Source organism: Thalassophryne amazonica, chromosome 9 (genome assembly GCF_902500255.1).
Source record: "Thalassophryne amazonica chromosome 9, fThaAma1.1, whole genome shotgun sequence".
In the NCBI taxonomy this organism is placed as follows: Eukaryota; Metazoa; Chordata; class Actinopteri; order Batrachoidiformes; family Batrachoididae; genus Thalassophryne; species Thalassophryne amazonica.
Window position 1 is genome coordinate 81,537,270 of NC_047111.1, and position 18,888 is coordinate 81,556,157.

Here is an 18,888-nt window from a genome sequence, read left to right on the forward strand (position 1 = left end):
TATCACCTTCCCCGGTACATGAAGGTTTGCACTAAGTAAGAACTTCCATACAGCATTGCATGCTGGGTACAGCTGTTGCTACATGGTTACAGAGGCAAAAACACCAGGTAGAAGGTCAGATGCAGCTTCATCTCCTGATATATGGTGTTGTACCCAAAACTGCAGCATTATTCTGATTGCTGGAATCCATAACTTGTCAATTAAGTGAGAACGCCAATGCTGCCGCGGAAGAAGACAAGAAGATTTTTAAAAAGATGCATATCGTGTTAACAGCAAGCCCATATGGTTGGATTAAAAATGATAGGAAATATAAATTTGACAAAACAGAAAGAATAAACCTATCATTTATAAAGTCTATAAACCCGTTGAGGTCAGTCGAGTGGTCAGTATGCAGCTTTGTTGTCTTAAATGAATTATGTGTTTTGATTTCCTCATTGCCATGTCTGCAGATTAGTCAGTAAGTACATGCTCAATAATCACTGAGCACACTAGGAGGGACAAGCAGGCCTTCCTCTATACCTAGTGTATTGTCCAAACATCCAGAATTTGACCCCATAGCAGCTGGACATCTTGTTGGTCTTCAAGATGTTTCACCACTGGTTTAAGTGACTTCTACACTTCTGATATGTGGCATCTTCAAGACCAACAGGAAGACCAGTTGCTGTAAACATAAAGATATCTCCTACCTGGATGTCTGAGAACCTTCGATGACAGACCTAGTCCAGATAATATTCACAGTGGCGTCCACACACACACACACAAAGGATAACCCCAACAGCAAGGAACAACAATCGTAAATGTGATGGGCGGGGATAAGGTAGATCCTGAAATCATATCAGAAGATCTGTTAAGCTCCTGCTTCAATCAGGCAGCCGTCATGTAGACTCCCAAACACCCACTGGGTCCTCACCCACATGAGTTCCTTGAGGGTTGGGCAGGGAAGGGTTGGTTGGATGACAGTAACATTCTGGCTTTTGTCAAACAGCAGACAATTGCGTCGGTTTGCATGTAGGCAGATCCAGCAGAGCCTGGACAGTCACGCCCACCTTCACCAGACCACGTTCTTCTAGGATGTGATGGGGCAGGCACAGCTTGTCCTGTGATAGTAGAGAAACATCCTTTGTCAGTGTTGTCACACAGGAGATGCAGGTGTGATGTGCACAAAATGAACGCATGCTGAATGCTGATCAAACATGTTCTGCTTATAAACGAAGGAGATGGATCTGCCCCAGGTCAATGAACTGCATTTCTACAAAGTCATCAGATTTTAGTGAAATTTTGCAGAGACGGAATGGATTAGCTGATGCAGCTACAAAATTATTTGAAATTAATATGTTTAACTGCCACAGACTTGAGTTCTGTCCAGGGTGTACCCTGCCTCATGCCCTATGACTGCTGGGATAGCCCCCACCCCCGACCCTTAATTGGAGTAAGCGGGAAGAGAAAATGGAAGGATGAATATTTTTATAATGTTCCATACTGACTGTCATGGCACTTGTGTCTTCGGGAGGTTTTGGCCATTCCTTGTTGCAGCACTTCTAAAGCTCCATCAGGTTGGATGGGGAGCTTCACTGCACAGCCATTTTCAGATCTCTCCAGATATGTTAAATCGGATTCAGGTCTGGGCTCTGGCTGGGTCACTCAAAGACATTCACAGAGTTGTCCTGAAGCCACTCCTTTGATGTCTTGGCTGTGTGCTTAGGGTTAATGTCCTGCTGAAAGATGAGCCATTGCCCCAGTTTGAGGTTAAGTGCGCTCTGGAGCAGGTTTTCACACCACTGTGCTTCACTGTAGGGATGGTGCCTGGTTTCCTCCAAACTTGACACCTGGCATTCACGCCAGAGTTCAATCTTTGTCTCATCAGACCAGAGAATTTAGTTTCTCATGGTCTGAGAGTCCTTCAGGTGCCTTTTGGCAAACTCCAGGTGGGCTGCCATGTGCCTTTTACTAAGTAGTGGCTTCCGTCTGGCCACTCTACCATACAGGCCTAAGTGGTGGATTGTGGCAGAGATGGCTGTCCTTCTGGAAGGTTCCCCTCTGTCCACAGAGGAATGCTGGAGCTCTGACAGAGTGACCATCAGGTTCTTGGTCACCTCCCTGACTAAGGCTCTTCTCCCCCTGATTGCTCAGTTTCGACAGACGGCCAGCTCTAGGAAGAGTCCTGGTGGATCTGACATTCTTCCATTCATGGATGTTGGAGGCCACTGTGCTCATTGGGACCTTCATAGAAGCAGAAATGTTTCTGTAACTTTACCCAGATTTGTGCATCGAGACAGTCCTGTCTTGGAGGTCTACAGACAATTCCTTTGACTTCATGCTTGGTTTGTGCTCTGACATGCACTGACAACTGTGGGACCTTATATGTAGACAGGTGTGTACCTTTCCAAATCATGTCCAATCAGCTGACCCCAGGTGGACTACAATTAAGCAGTAGAAACAGCTCAAGGATGATCAGAGGAAACAGGAGGCACCTGAGCTCAATTTTGAGCCTGTGAATACTTATGGTACGTGTGATTTCTGTTTTTTATTTTTAATAAATTTGCAAAAATCACACAAAAAAAACCTTTTCACACTGTCATTATTGTGCGTAGAATTTTGAGGAAATTTTTAGAATAAGGCTTTAACATAAAAAAAATGTGGAAGCATTGTGAATACAGTGGTCCCTCGTTTATCACGGGAGTTACGTTCTAAAAATAGTCCGCGATAGGTGAATTCTGCGAAGTAGCCAGTGTTATTTTTTTTTTAAATTATTATAGATGTTTTAAGGCTGTAAAACCCCTCACTACACACATTTTCTCATTTTTCTCTCCTGTGTAAACACTCTCAAAGTTCAAACCTTAGTACAAAAATAAGTCCAGTATTATAGAATGAAACCAAAGATCAAAACCTGTTTTCAGGACCAAACATTTGTTTGAGAAATAAAAATAGAACGTTTTCCTATAAATAATTATGATGGCTTTTAGAACTAACAAATTTAATTTTAACAATCAACCTACGAGGTTGGACACATAAGAAATTATTAATAGTAACTGACCAGTAAGATGTTGCGATTCTCTTTGGGAGTGACGAGAATGAACAGGATTAGGAATGAACATATCAGAGGGACAGCTCAGGTGGGACGGTTTGGAAACAAAGTCAGAGAGGGGAGACTCAAATGGTTTTAACATGTGCAGAGGAGGGACCCAGGGTATATAGGGAGAAGGATGCTGAGGATGGAGCCACCAGACAGGAGAAGAGGGAGGCCAAAGAGGAGGTTTATGGATGTGCTGAGGGAGGACATGCAAGTGGCTGGTGTGACAGAGGAAGATACAGAGGACAGGGTGAGATGGAAATGATTGATCTGCTGTGGTCACCACTAACAGGAGCAGCCTACAGAAGAAGAAGAAGATGGTACTGCATGGTAAATTTGTGTAGCATGGACAATTCTCAAAGTGAAGAACTGTGGAAAAATGACACTATTGAGGAAAGCCATCCACACACCATGATAACACCATGAAGGGCTTTGTTACAACAAAACAGATCACATCTAGACTCAAACTGGCAAACTAGCTGAAATTTAAGGTGTTCTTTTGAAGAAATCCTTCTCTGTTCAACTCCACCATGAAGCTGTATAACTGGTGACACAACATACGAAAGCTGTGTACAATCTCTCCATACCGCCAGAGTTGGCATTGGTGCCTGGTGGCTTCCCTCATCAGTTTCATTCTGCTCTGATCACTGTTTTTGCTTGTTTGTTTACATATGACTCGTTGACAGAGTCATACGTAAGAAGCCTTCACACATTTACTTTAAAGCTTTGCTTGCTTTCAGTTCAAACAATGGTGAAGATGAGTGAGTGAGCGTGACACATTATCGATGTTAATATTAACCTGTGGGACTCCCAGCTTTTTACAGGCATCCAAGAAGTTCTCCACATTTCTCCGACACTTAGCCATGCTAAGCTTGGGCTGAAAGGCAGAATACCCAGTATGTTAGCAATAGCAAGCAAGCAAGCAAGCAAAAAAAAAAAACAAAACAAAACAAACAAAAAAAAAACAAAACACATTAGACATTAACTGTAAGAAATCCACTGTGCTTACCACTGCAGGTGAGGGAACATGGATGCTAGCGACAGACCGAGGACAAATGTGATTGGCTAAATGGCAAAGGACAACTCCGTCCATCAAAGCAGCTCCAACATCTTCTGGGAGCAACACCTTTAATCTGGACTCAATGTTCTGAAATCACATTAAGAATGGCATTCATGTCCTGTTCCAAATAAAACACCTGTTGTGTTACTCACAGTGAGCCCTGTCTGTGTGTGACAGCTACACAATCATCTCTGATACAGTGTCCAGGCCAGTTTCTGTGCAGACTGGTCTGTTCCTGTCCTGGTGATCAGGCTTAGTTGTTGGTTGTTATTATGCTGGAAATGCGACGCGCCCTTGTCTAATGAACATGATACAGACAAACCCTTCTACACCCAGTGACTGGCTTTGTATTGGTATTTGATAATCTGCTAACATTACAATATATGCTCAGACATGCCTCAAACAGCTGTGTACACACTGTGCAATTAGTTTTAGTGATGATATGGCCAAGGGTGTGTACTTTACATTGGAGTGACATTCTGCTTTTCTAGTTATTAGTTTCTGTATTTATTTATTGCATACTTTTTTTAACTGAAGCTGCATTCAGTTAGTACCTAACATCAAAACTGTAAGTAATGCATTAAGTCGAAGCCTGCAAACCGTCACCCTTGCTGATCAGTTTCCCACTTCTTCAAAGATGGGCTGATGTTGAGTTCTTTTTGGAATGTCACATTAGTTCGATTAGTGTGACACTTATTTATGCCAACCTAGTTAGCCCTTTAGCTGAGATAATTTCTTGCAGATTGGTTGACATAAGAGAGGGAAGGAAAGTCTCATCCTTTTTAATTACACAGGAAGATTGAACTACTATGAGACAGGATAAAATACTGAAACCTGACATGTATCTGAGTGCTAAAGAGTATTCTTGTCTTGTGTAGAAGGTGCAAGTAAATCAGGAGACTTTGTTTTTGCTCCTGAACACATCTGTATGTAAGTGGGTGAAGTGTTTTTAGGCTGTCATGCATTACAGTGCATGTTATAAAGCTCGCATGCAGGAAGTGTACCTCATATTATACTGCAACACTTTGGATGGTCAGTGCCACAGGCAAAGTACTGTACAGCGAAAAACCAGTGGTGACTCTTCTGTTATCTGGAACACTAGATATCCATATCCATACACATTCATTGGAGCATAATAGTTTGGTAACCCCAACGCAGAGAACCAGAATGCAAGGTAAGTAAAAAGAAGCTTACTGTCCACACAGAAAATGCACAGTTCAAGTAGCTGGCAGCAGGGTTAGCATCAACAGGCAGTAGTTAGACAGACAGGTGATCAGTCCAACAGGCGGGGTGCCGCCAGGGATTTCAGGCCCCATGAAAATAAATCTTACTGGGCCACCTCCCATATTATTTTATCAGTATTGTAATTGTATTTGGGGCCTCTCTGGGCCCCTGTCATTCATGGGCCCCTAGAAGACTGTTGAAATCCTCCCCCAGAAGCATTTGGCTCCCTCTCCATCTGCACCCCCACCCCTACAGCCACTCCACACTCTACGCACACATGGACAGAAACTGATATGAACTCATCTGCACCTCTTACCCCTACCCCTCCTTTGTGTTTCTGTTCCCACCCCCGCCCACACCCACACTCACAGTGCCTCAATTCAGATGATGGACTGTTTCAAAGTTTAGCATACATAAACAATCAAATGTTTATGTGTGGTTGTTTTAATTCTGATGTGTGCCATTATTACAGTCAACTAGTAACAACTGTGGATTAATTGCTGTATTTTTGTCTGACGTAATTGGGTGTGATATGAATTGCCCTTTTAGGGATCAATAAAGCTGTTTGAATCTTGAAGCACCGCTGTCAACAGGTAAAAGTCTTTCCGCAGGAGGCAACAGACAGATACCCCAAAAACATGGAGGGGTTTTTAACTGCAATTGAGGGACGTGTCAAAACATAACCCTTTCATCATGTACTAAAGAAAGGTGAGAAAATTGCTTCTAAAGTATTTTTAGTGTTTTGTTTTTTTAATCACTCCATATTAAATAAAGGTGTGAGCCCTGGAGGAGTTCAGAAGGCCTTCAGAATTTCAAGTGATTCCCTTTGCAGTTAAAAGAAATTAAGACAATGGGGACAGTCAAGTTTAAGCAACCAGATTTGGAGTTTGCCATACTGGGTGTGTTCTTTGACACTGTTAGCAGCTTTGAGCAAGCTTACAGCTTCATCAGCACTGTGTGGATCAGAGAACCATTTTTCTTGAACAAAGTTAATTTTATAAATACATAAATTAATTGGAATGAGGCTAACACATACTGTAATGTAGCTGTTAAGCTCATGTTGTAATTCATTTAAACCCTCTTACTTGTTCAAATTTTAGGTGGAGTGAGATTTTCTGTTGACAGATTTTTAGCTAGCTTTTTTTAAATGGACAATGAGTGGAGGAAAAGAAACAAATTTGTTGGTAGATTTACTGGGCAACTGTAGACTGAACAACTGTGTTATTGAACTGCTGTGAAAGACAAGAAAAGCAAACGGAGATGGACTTGTTGTGCAAACATTGATTATGACAGGCACAAGCTAAGTGTGTGGACGGCCAGGCTACCTTGAGGGCCAGGATATCCCTGAAAGTGATAGTGCATCAAATTATTTATGATACTGCATCATGTGATCCAATCAAATTAATTGTGGGGGGACAGCCCTGAAGGCCTAGGTGTAAAATGCACAGCCCACTGGAATGGAATTGATGCAGATATTATCCATCCATCCATTTTCAACACCTGCTTACTCCTGTTATGGGTCATGGGGTGGGGGGCACCTGGAGCTAGAGTCCCTTGATTGAGAGAGTAACGACATGACGAGTCAAAAAAAAAAAAAAAAAAAGGTCACGTGACTCGTGGTGCCATCTTGGGTTCAAAATAGCGTTCGCTTTTAATCTGTCTGCATGTAAATCCAGCAATTTTATTTATTTATTCGCTGAAAATGCCGGGTTGTTGTGCATTTGGATCCACAAATAGACTCAACAAGGGCTTCAAGATGTACAGATTCCCATCAGAACCGAACAGAAGAAAAATTTGGAAAATAAAGTCAGCCGTGTGGGATGGAAGCCGACATCATCAAAGCTTTGCGAGGTAAATTTATTGTTCAGTCCCATGTACAGTAAAACTCAACTAAACCGGCATCGTGTAAACCAGATATTCGCAGTCACTGGACAAAAAAAGTCCCAAAGTTTTCGTATTGTTTTCCATGTAATAAACACTGTATATAATGGATTTTGTATAACGGATTTTTCGTTCACATTGGATAAAATGTCTTGTCCGACCGCAATGTATTTCCATTAAAAACCCCAAGCAGTCTGGACATGCAAACTAACAGAGGTACAAATTAAAGTTCAGCTCTGACACTCGCCGATTTGAGGAACGTGGGACCGGAGTCATTTCCCTGATTAAAAGCCAGGCCATTTATTTTTTCACACTGTGCTCAGATACTTTTCAGCTTTATTCCTTCGTCTGCCATCATATTAATAGCTTTTGCAGTGCGCACGCCGATTACAAATGGATCAGAAACTTTACAACAATCTGACAAAGATGAAATTGTACAGCTTACCTTTGAATTGGAGGTGATGAATGCAGAACGAAAAGCTTGTTGAGGTTCAGATTAATCCATAACAAAGCATAATCCAGCGACAGAGAACTTTAAAACTGTCACACACGTCATTGCATGACATGGAGTTACAGAGTTGCAGAAGCATAAATCAGGCTTTAATTTAATTAAATAAATCATCATAAATTGCAAATTTATGTAAATGTGATAGCTTAACTATTTTTATATTTATTTTTCATAGTACCTTTACCTGGATGTGTTGCTGTATGAGGTTAAATGACTAAAAAATGTTGAAAACATAAAAGGTTCATTCAGTAGTTCAGTGCAGTTGGCCTCAAAACGGCACCATGTTCTGAGTTGACGTTACTCTCCTCAATCAAGGGACTCTACCTGGAGCCTATCCCAGCAGTCATAGCACGAGAGGCAGAATACACCCTGGACAGGATGACAGTCTATTGCAGGGGTCACATACAGACAAAAATGGCCACACTCGCACTCACACCTACAGTCAATTTAAAATGCAAACACCATACAAAAAGGACCAGGCAGGAAGCAATCCCACGACCTTCTCATTGTGAGGCAACAGTGCTAACCACTAAGCCACTGTGCCTCCCTGTGGATATTATCCATTCTAAAAATTTAAAATCATACAAAGTTGCAGATGTATTTACAAAAACATTTCCTGCTTGATAAAATCTAGAGAGCAAACAATACAACAGCAGGGTTCTCACCAGCGCAGTTGAGCATAGGGGTCCCCTATGCTATTATATGGATCCCCTATGCTGTAATATGGAGCCCTATGCTGTGATTTAACCAGCATAGGGGAGCTTTTCTTTTTTTTTTTTTTCTTTTTAAAGGACATGTCGCACGTTATTTAACGCCCCAATTAGCAATACAAAGTGTCCCTCAAAATGCAGGAAATAGTGTTTCAAAGGATAAATTTCAAAATTTTCTCAGAGGGATGCCCCAGACCATCCTACAATACTTGCGCCTGCAACGCTTGTCACACAGCTATTCCCTGCTGTTACCCCCTATGCTGTGAAAAACTCCTGGTGAGAACTTAGCTATCTTACTGAAACATGTTGCATAAGATGTTGATTATTTCTCAACTGCTTAGTGTAACTGTCAATTTGCACAGAAATTATGTTTCATGCAATTTGTAACTTGCAAGTGTTGCCATAGACTGTGTGTATATATATATATATATATATATATATATATATATATATATATATATATATATATATATATATACAGAGAAAGCCTGTGTGCCATCATCCACTGGTTTTCTATAGCCACCCGGAACGAAATCACCCCCTTGTCTGGGAGATACCATGTTGAGAGCCCCACCTGCACTGATTCACGATGAAGTCATTAATACATAAAGGGGTGGCACATGGGTGGCTTAGTGTGTGACGAAAAAACCTAAACACATCCCTCTCTTCAAATCCAAAGCACCAGCTAACAGGCTAACCTCGGTTTGGGTGTTTATTAAATCATATTTGTGGGGACTGCACAGTTGTTTTCCTAACGATTTACTTTGGTGACAGTAAAAGTTATGAGCTGTGCATTTCCTCAGTAATCATGCATTAAGAGGATTGAGCTACCGACAGCTGCTAAAAGTACTGACACTGTTAACATATAACATTAAATATGACGAGAGTTTCACTCAGCATGAATATTACAATAGAGACATCTTAGATGTTCTGTAATTACGTTTCACTGCACAATAAGTCATATTATTCTGGGTGTTTGTAATAAAATACTCCAAAAAGACTCAGCAACAACACAACAGCGAGTGGCACCGCATCAAGTGGACTCTTGAGTAACAGTCAGATGCTACAAGAGGAGTACACACTGGGGTCAGCCCCTGTCACTGACAGCAACCACGGCCACAACTATACAGAACTTTATGGAATAAAACATCTTAAACTAAGAAGTTAGAAAAAAAAATTCACCTCAAAACTAAAGTTGTCATGAAGGAGGAAACTATCTATAGCAGGGGTTCCCAACTTTTTTGAACCAAGATCTACTTCTAACGTTGACAGTCTGTTGACATCTACCAAAAGCCATAGTGTAGCCACAATTTATTGTGCGCCAATATAACACCACAATTTTCTGGCACAAAGATAAACTTTTAACAAGAATAATACATTATTGAAGTAAATGTGAGTGGTGCAAAGAATAAGCACAAGTAGGCCTAAGACTTGTCCGTAACAACACAACAACAAACAACCCAAATAATACAATGCCTAATTCAAGTTGGAAACGTTGTTCTCTGCCTTAATGGGACTTTTGGCACTGAGAGGAGGCAGTTAGTCTCTCATAGTCCAGACAGCAGGAGCTGACTGCCAGCCGTAAGAAGGCTGCAAGGTGATCTGTATTTTGACTTAATGATTTTCATATGGAAAAAGGCTGACTTACACAAATATGTTGATACAAAAAGTGCAATCAAATTCTGTGGGGTTTATCTGAGGTTGGGGTGCTGCATTACAATCCAGAATTAGACATTAATGTCAGGTATTTCCAGGTGTTGCTCTGGATTTGAGCTCAATGTCATTTTTCAGTGTGAGGATCTCTTTCTCAATAGCACAGCTATCAAGGTTAAAGAGTGATGCCACTTTGGACATTATATAATCCACATCTATATGTTCCCCAAATGGACAACTGACAAAAGGCTCAATGGAAGCAAAGTCAGTAAAGTGCCTGTCAAATTCTGACAAGATCCTCTGCACTTGATCATCATAACGTCCACTCTCAAGCTCCGCACGGTCTTTGCCCTGACGCCTAAGTTCTGTGTCCATGTGTGGAAAGTTCCGCAGATCACACTGTTGCAACGTGCTTGATAGCAGTTGTAATTTGCTTTAAAACATGTTCATGGAGCTGATCGTGTTGATGATGTGTTTGTCTTTACCCTGCAGCTCTACATTCAAGTTACTGAGCTTGTCAGTCAGATCGGTAACAAAGGCTTCTAGCTGTGCATATTCAGCATGGTTTGAACATTTCAGAAATTCTTTAATTTCAGGCAACAATTCATAAAACTGTTCCAGAATCTGTGTGTAGCAGAATCTGTGTGTTCTGCACCTGTCTCATCCAGCTGTACGCGGAATAATCACATCTGCAGACTCCTGGCCCGAACAGAACACTCAATCTTGTTAGCCACATTCATCATGTCTTCCATGTTTACCGACCATTGTGCTGCTAGTCAACTTTTCAATTCCTGGACTTTTCAGGCACGCAGGGGTGATTTAGCAGGGAAGTTTGCATCGTGGCTTTTGTGGATTATCTTGAACAGCCACTCCAAATTCCCTTTCTTTGGTAAAGCCACATTTGCATTGCAGATAAGACAAATGGACTTGGCATTCGAATACACACACAAAAAATAATGTTCCTCCTATTCTGAATGAAAATGATACATTTTAGATTTTAGCTTCTGCCATTGTAGTATCCACTCGCTCTCATCTAGCTTTCGAGTCCTCTGTTACAACCTAGCAATCATACCGTGCACACGTGCAGATAGAAAGAAGTGTGTGAGATTTTTTGTTTTTTCATAATGTGATCAACTGATCGACTGGTAGACTGTGATGGACAGGTTGGGCACGCTGGATCTATAGAGACCAAAACAGGGTTTTTTTGTTGTTGTTGTTGTTTTGTTTTTTCGTACCAGACTGTAAATATGTTTATTGCTGATATAAAGTTTGCCATTTTAGAATTAGCTGCTATGGGAATGTGCTCTGTTTTGGAGCCAACCTCAAGCGGCCAGTCAAGGAACTACACTTCCGGGTTGGGGTCAAAATACAGCTTGAGTGTTGCCCCTTGGTAACTGCATGAAAGTTTTGCCATGTAAACGTCAGCCTAATACATGGGTGTTATATGCTCTGGATGCCCCTTTCAGCTTCTGCAATGATTTTCCTGTTGGTATTCCTGGTCCTTTGATGACTGATTTACAAAGAACAGAAACACCACACAAAAAAAGAAAGGACAGGAATAAAAAGACAAACTATATAAACTGTAAGCATGTATGAGGTCTAATTAATCCACCCTCAGTTTGCATCTTATTATGTTGCTTTGGACTCACATTGACTTGAAAAAGCTTTTGCAAAACAAGGCCCAGATTTAGATTAATCTGAAGCAAATGTGCGATCTTGCAGACTTTGTTCAGAGGATGAATTGGAAAAAAAAGCAAAGGCATGAACAGGGTGTGAAGCATCTGACCTGACGTAAGAGTCCTATCTGTTCCATTTCTTCCCTCAAATGCTCCATCTTCCGCCTCATAGTGAAACTGGGATCTGTCGAGCTGTAGTCCTGACGGCTTCCTCTGGTGAAAGCTGAAATCATGAATAAAGTGCATGGTCTGAGTCACAAATAACCCACAAGGGAACAAAAATAACAAAACCAACTAGACTAGGTCAATCTCAAGCATTCTGAAACTGAGCCCTGAATGGAATCAGTATATATATATATATATATATATATATATATATATATATACATACACACACACACACACACACACAAATGTTAGAAAAGTATCTGACCTTTTTTTTTTTTTTTTTTTTTTTGCAAAAACCTGATGGATCTGAATCAAGCGTGCTTGCATGAGCCAACCTTGAACCTTCCTGCGCATGCGTGAATTTTTTTCACGCCTGTCAATTGCTCAGGCTTTCAAAGAGAAAAGCATGTTCAACAGGTGCTGGTTTCAGACCGCTTTCGGTGGCTTTTCAGTCGTGTGACTATCCGAGAAATTCCGGAATAGGTGGACATCAGCACTTTTTCGGCACATTCCATTGTGACAGAAGATTTGGCCATGAAAAGAGTGGCGGCAAAATTTGTGCCAAAGCTGCTGACAGCGGAGCAAAAGCAACTCTGTGTTGAAGTCTAACAGGACATGCTGGACTCCGAAAAATGATGCCCACCTCTTCCACAATTTCTCAGATATTCACACGACTGAAAAGCCACCGAAAGCCACCGAAAACGGTCTGAAACCAGCACCTGTTGAACATGCTTTTCTCTTTGAAAGCCTGAGGAAAATGGGATTGTGCATGAGCTGGACATGCCAGAACATGTCCCGTGAGGCTTCATCACGGCGTTGCTTTGCGCCGAGCGGCTGCACCGCGACGCGCGGAACTCCTCCGCACGTCTATCTTAATGTGCCGAAAAAGTGCTGATGTCTATGTCTTTTCACAATTCCTGTGCTAGTCAGATGACATACCGGATCAAGACAGCGTCCAGTATAAAATTAACGGCACATTTCACTGTTACAGGAGTTTTTGTCATGGAAAGAGAAGCGGTGCAGCTGCTCGGCGCAAAGCAATGCCGTGATGAAGCCTCACGGGACATGTTCTGGCATGTCCAGCTCATGCACAATCACAATCGGATATTCACACGACTGGAAAGCAACCGGAATCCGTCTGAAATCCACCTGAAAGCCGTCCTGTGAGACCAACACCGAGGTGGTTTTGTCCCGCGTAATGAACGGCTCCGTGGCGCATCCCTCCGCTTTTCTTTCCATGAAAAAAAACTCCTGTAACGGTGGAATGTACCGAAAAAGTGCTGATGTCCACATCTTCTGCCTTTTTGTGAAAGTCAGACGAGGTCCCGGATCAACAAAGCCTTCATGTTGGAAATGATCTGGTTGTTTCAGCGGGGTGTGAGCCTGTCGAAGGGGGCTGGGAGCGCGCTGCACTCTCAGCAGTTGTGGGCAGTCCTTAAAGCGGCAGTAACACTCCTTAATCTGTTTAATCCCCATAAAATCATCCCTGAAAGCCATATTAATTTTTTGAACGGTGTCCACCTGGAGGTCTCTCACAGTTTCTGGAAAAAAATTGATGCAGCAAAGCTCCAAATCGTTCAGACATTTATTCGCAATAAAAATCCACCGAGAGGGTGAACCACACCTCACTCAAAGCCTGCTCACAGGTGAATGACACAACCGACAGGCATGAAAAAACTCACGCATGCACAGGAGGGTTCAAGCTTGTCTGACACAATCACACGTGATTCAAATCCATATGGTTTTTTAAAAAAATAATAAGGTCGGATACTTTTCTAATAGACCTCGTACAACTAAATACTAGTTTAGTGATTCACAGGATTGCTAAAAAAGCAGTTTGAACATAACAGTTTTGAGTTTGTAGCGTCAACAGCAGATGCTACTATTACTGTGAACACCCCCTTTTCTACTTTTTTTTTTACTAATAGCCCAATTTCATAGCCTTAAGAGTGTGCATATCATGAATGCTTGGTCTTGTTGGATTTGTGAGAATCTACTGAATCTACTGGTACCTTGTTTCCCATGTAACTATAAGAAATATACTCAAAACCTGGATTAATCTTTTTAGCAATGGGAAACACTCGACTCACATTTTGGTACAATTCTTAGCTCACAACACAATTTTCTCACAATTTTTTAACAGGATGAGCTGCAGACAAACTATGCCTGAAAAATCTTCCTTTATTTCTATAAACTGTGCAAAACGTGTCCTCTTCTTAAATGTGGAACTGAAATTATATTTCATTGTAAACAACAAAAATTAATATCGTATTTTTCAAACAAATCCCACATTAAACTAACTAAATAAAATTATGCTGCCACACCCCTGATTTAAGAGATGATATGTCCATCACAATTAACTTTATTTTTAAAACTCTGATAGTTCAAACTACATTACTTAATTTTTAAGCATTACAAATATTCATAGTGAATGTCACTTAGTAAATGTCTGTGGAGGAGGTAATCTAAAACTAACTACACCTCAGTGTGTGTGTGTGTGTGTGTGTGTGTGTGTGTGTGTGTGTGTGTGTGTGTGTGTGTGTGTGTGTGTGTGTGTGTGTGAGTGAGAGAGAGAGAGAGAACGGTTTTCTTGATAGGGGCTGTGAGTCATGCTGGAGGGAGAGATGATGGACCCACCCCCAATAAAAAAAAAAGCAATGGTGGGGGAAACACTGGGTAATACTTTCTCTCAGTTTTGTCTGTATTAAAGTACTTGTGAATATGATAACTAAAACAGATGTTATGGGTCAGTGTTTAGTTCTGATTCCAATGTGACACCAACAGCCTCTAGTTAACAACATGTACTGTATGTGTCCGTCGGAGGGCCCAGGGCCAAACATCAGCCCACTCCCTTTTTTGAAATGTTGGTTGAAAGTTAGTAAACCTGAAGTTAAATTAAAATGAATGAGAGAAGGACAAAATTTTGACACAATGAAGTGAGTTATTTGTGATGTATTTTTTAACTGTGTTGAAATTATACATTTTATTGAAACTGGCATTCAGATGTACATGACAAAGGCCATGCTTGTGCACTGGCCCACCCCCTCTTCAGGCAGGATTTTGCATGGAGAGCTCTGGACCCTGGGAGAATGGGGTAGTTAACTCAACCATGAAGGCTATGACTTCATTGTGTTGTTGTTTCAGAATATCTCTAGCATTTAAAGAGTTTTAACAGGGGAAGGAGGAGGTGTTTACATTGTGAGCCCTTGATTCAAATGAAGGTATGGAGCCAAGAATATTTTTTTCACTGCTCTTAATATCAACTAGCGTGTTGCCCATGGGCTCTAGTGTTTGTAAAATAGTTAGCTGACATTTTTAAAGGGTGGTAATAAATTATTCAAAGTTTGTATAATGAGTCGGAATGGCTTGTGAGTCCAGAATGTTTTTAGAACCTTACACCTCAACAGCTTTTAGAAGAGGAACTCAACCTTTTAATTTCCTGTTAATTATTTAATTTTTGTAATGTTAATTTACTGTGTTAATGTATTTAGAAATTGTTTAGCTTCTTGTTATCATATACACACTATTATTATTATTATTATTATTATTTTACTATTAGCTCGATTTTGTCATTTGATTTTTAAATGGAACACAATAAAAATAAGTGTTTTCACATGTATTTTTGACGTAAATACAATGGGCCTCATGTATCAACGTTGCGCACTTGTGGCGTAAATTTACGGTGTAAATTTGATGTACACCAAAGTTGCCGTGACGTATCAAGCAGTGGGCACCTGCCCATTTCCGGCGTACGCCCGACGTGACCTTGATAAATGCGGCGGGTGAAAACAATCGTAATTATAATGAACATGCCCATAAATATTCAGACTCCGCTTCAGACACACCCTCATTTTATGACATGGAAGCCAGGAAGACGGCAAAGAAAAAGAACTCCACCAATCATGACGCGTGCCAATAGAGCGTCAAAAGCGGCCGTCGTATTAATTGTTTTGTAGTATAATCAATAAAGTGTTACAGTGGTCCTTTGTTTATCGCGGGAATTACGTTCTAAAAATAGCCCGCAATAAGCGAAGTCCGCGAAGTAGTCAGCGTTATTTTTTACAATTATTATAGACGTTTTAAAGCTGTAAAACCCCTGTAAAACCACTTTATACACTTTTCTCAATCATGAACATTTTCTCTTTTCTCTCATGTGTAAACACTCTCAAAGTTCAAACCTTTGTAGAGAAATAAGACCAACCTGTTTTCAGGCCCAAACATTTGTTTGAGAAATAAAAATAGAACGTTTTCCTATAAATAATTATGATGGCTTTTAGAACTAATGAATTTAATTTTAACGATCAACCTATGAGGTTGGACACATAAGAAATTATTAATAGTGACTGACCAGTATTTCACAGTTCCTCTGATCGCGCCTCTTCGTCCTGACACCACTCCTTTTTCCACTGAGTCAAACCTCGCTGCAGGTGTCTTTTTCCGAGTGAAGAACACAGTTATGGGTAGTTGTTGGCACTTTTTTTCTTCTGGGCGAGAAGATTCTTATAAACAGACACGCAGACCACAATGCACCGTTAAAAAAAAGCATGCAAAAATTGGACTAAAAAAATCTGCGAAACTGCGAGGCCGCGAAAGGTGAACCGCGTTATAGCGAGGGACCACTGTATTCTCTTTTCACATGTCAATAATTCTTGACATGTGGATATTTGCTAGCTCAATTAATAAGACACGCCTAATTTTTCAGATTTTCTTTATTTTTAAAATGTATTTATTTATTTTATTGTAACAAACGAATGGAGAAGACAAAACCTGACTGCAGCATGGGCGAAGGGAATGACAACACTACAGTTGTAATTATCAATTCCATTGTCTAAAACGATCACACCACATAAAGTTAAGCTCAGCGCTGCTCTGGCTCCAGGCTCGAAGTCTGGAGAAAAAGGCGAGCAGCGCTTTCTTTGCGGTCAGCACTGTGGCCACGGATCGTGCTCGAGACCAACAATCCCGCAAAAGCGGGATTTGTATTAATTATTATGTAGTATAATCAAGAAAGTGTTATTTATTTAACATATGCATTGATTTGTATGATGGCACTGTTTATCATGTTGATCATTTTCATTTTTATGTGGATTCCAGTGCTGGTTCATTTTGGTGTATAATTTACACCACCTCTCGACTTGGTGTATATTTTCAGCGCACCATACGCCAACGACCACATTGATAAATGTCAAGTAGCGCAGCCATTTTGGCGTACACCCCATATACGCTCAAATATCGCCGTACGCAACGTTGATACATGAGGCCCAATATATACAAACCGTGACCAGTTTCAAAATATACGGCATTTGCAACAAACAGCTACAAAGACATCTGAAAACAAAGTACTCATGAGTACTCAGGTGTTTCTGACAAATGACGTCGTAACTAGAAGCGTCCCAGTGTGTGCTTCAATGGAATGTAGCCAATAATGTTAAGAACAGAGGCACAGATTAATTCCAAAGTTGACATAAGTGTGATGTTATGTTATGATGACTCATTTTTAAGTGATAGCTGTTAATTTTGATGGAGTCACTGTAAAAGCTGCGGCTCCAAGGAGGTTTCTGTGCACCTGCAGTGCCATGAGTCATAAATGCAGCCTGTCAATAACCGTCTCTGTTCCAGGATCAGCTTTGTGCATGATTAATTATGAGTATTGTTATCAATAAAATAAAAAAATACATCTCAGGGTTTGACATACGCCAATTTGCCCCACTGGCCCATAGGGCCAGTAGAATTTAGAAGTTAGTGGCCCACAGTGTAGGAGCACTGGTCCGTGGTTTTGCGCACAAGAGTTCATGATATTCCACCCTGAAATCCTGCAAATAAAAGTGCCTATATAATATAAACCAACCCAGAAAAAAATATAAAATAGTCTATGGACCGTGAAGTTAAAAAAATAGAATTTATCAGAAGGCATTCTCAAGTGTAAAAAAATAAAGCGACTCCCATAAAATTTAGAGGGCATTTTTTTAGCAACCCTCAGAGTTGGCTAACTCACAGTCAGAAATGTAAAATACAGATGTTGGTCCATATCAAACCTAAAAAGTATGCCTTGTCTGGATTAGAGTTATAGATCTGCAAAATTGAAAAAAATTATGCTTGGTTCCTTTGCTAATGTTGTCACCATGGGGTTTCCACAAAGGCAAGCTGGTTAGACTTTTAAACTAGCTTCAAAACAGCAAGGGTCTACCAGGACCAAGCATATACATTACTTAATTGTCAGCATATGACAGATAGGCCCTGCAGATTTGGCAGAAAACCTCATTCTTCTCTTGGTCATGACCAAGCCACGGCCATTTCTGTGGCTAGGTCGGGACAAAACCTCTCTTCCTCTTGTTTCTTTCATATAGCCTGTCTCTCTCCCTTAACTCATCATCACTAAGCTCCCTCTTCTGGCCAGTTCCTTTAGCAAAACTCTTTCCTGGTTGTTGTCCGGGTTTAGGTGGTTGCAGTTTAAACATATTTCAATTCAAATTTCAAAGCATTCTGTTACATTTGCGCCTTGTTTGTATTCCTTTCCTGCAGCTTTCCACGCATCTCAAGATGCTAGCGAATATTGCCAAAGATCAGTGGCGAAAACAGCTGAACACACGCTCCACACATCGACAACATACATTTCAATGTGCGCGAGATTCTGCAGGAGCATGGAGCGTGGTGTGAGACCAAAACAAACATGGCGGACTCGGTGAAGTTTGATGACACGGAGATGTGAAGAAATTAGACTTTGCCACCGCAAAATATGGCAAAATAAATAGAATTTTGCGCATTTTTGTAGTGGTCCGAGCAGGCCATCATTTGATAAATTGTACTGGCCTGTAATGGCCCAATAGTGGGACAAATTGGCGCCGGGCCAGCAGGCAAATGCCTATGTCGAGCCCTGCATCTGCTGCCAGGGGACAAATAACGTCACAACTAGAAGCGTCCCAGCGTGCGCGTCAAAG

General features: G+C 41.0%; 1 protein-coding gene across 3 annotated transcripts in view; it reads right to left on the reverse strand.

Moving 5' to 3' along the window:
• Nucleotides 1-326: 326 nt before the first annotated feature.
• Nucleotides 327-18,888, reverse strand: part of lrch2 (leucine-rich repeats and calponin homology (CH) domain containing 2) — a 147,839-nt gene continuing 129,277 nt past the window's right edge. For all 3 annotated transcript variants that reach the window (XM_034178544.1, XM_034178545.1, XM_034178543.1), the window contains 4 exons: nt 11,893-12,005; nt 4,080-4,217; nt 3,870-3,947; nt 327-1,097 (listed from right to left, as the gene is read on the reverse strand). In XM_034178544.1, coding sequence (XP_034034435.1) covers nt 978-1,097; nt 3,870-3,947; nt 4,080-4,217; nt 11,893-12,005 — 449 coding nt within the window. In that variant the 3' untranslated portion in view covers nt 327-977. The remainder of the gene's footprint in view (nt 1,098-3,869; nt 3,948-4,079; nt 4,218-11,892; nt 12,006-18,888) is intronic.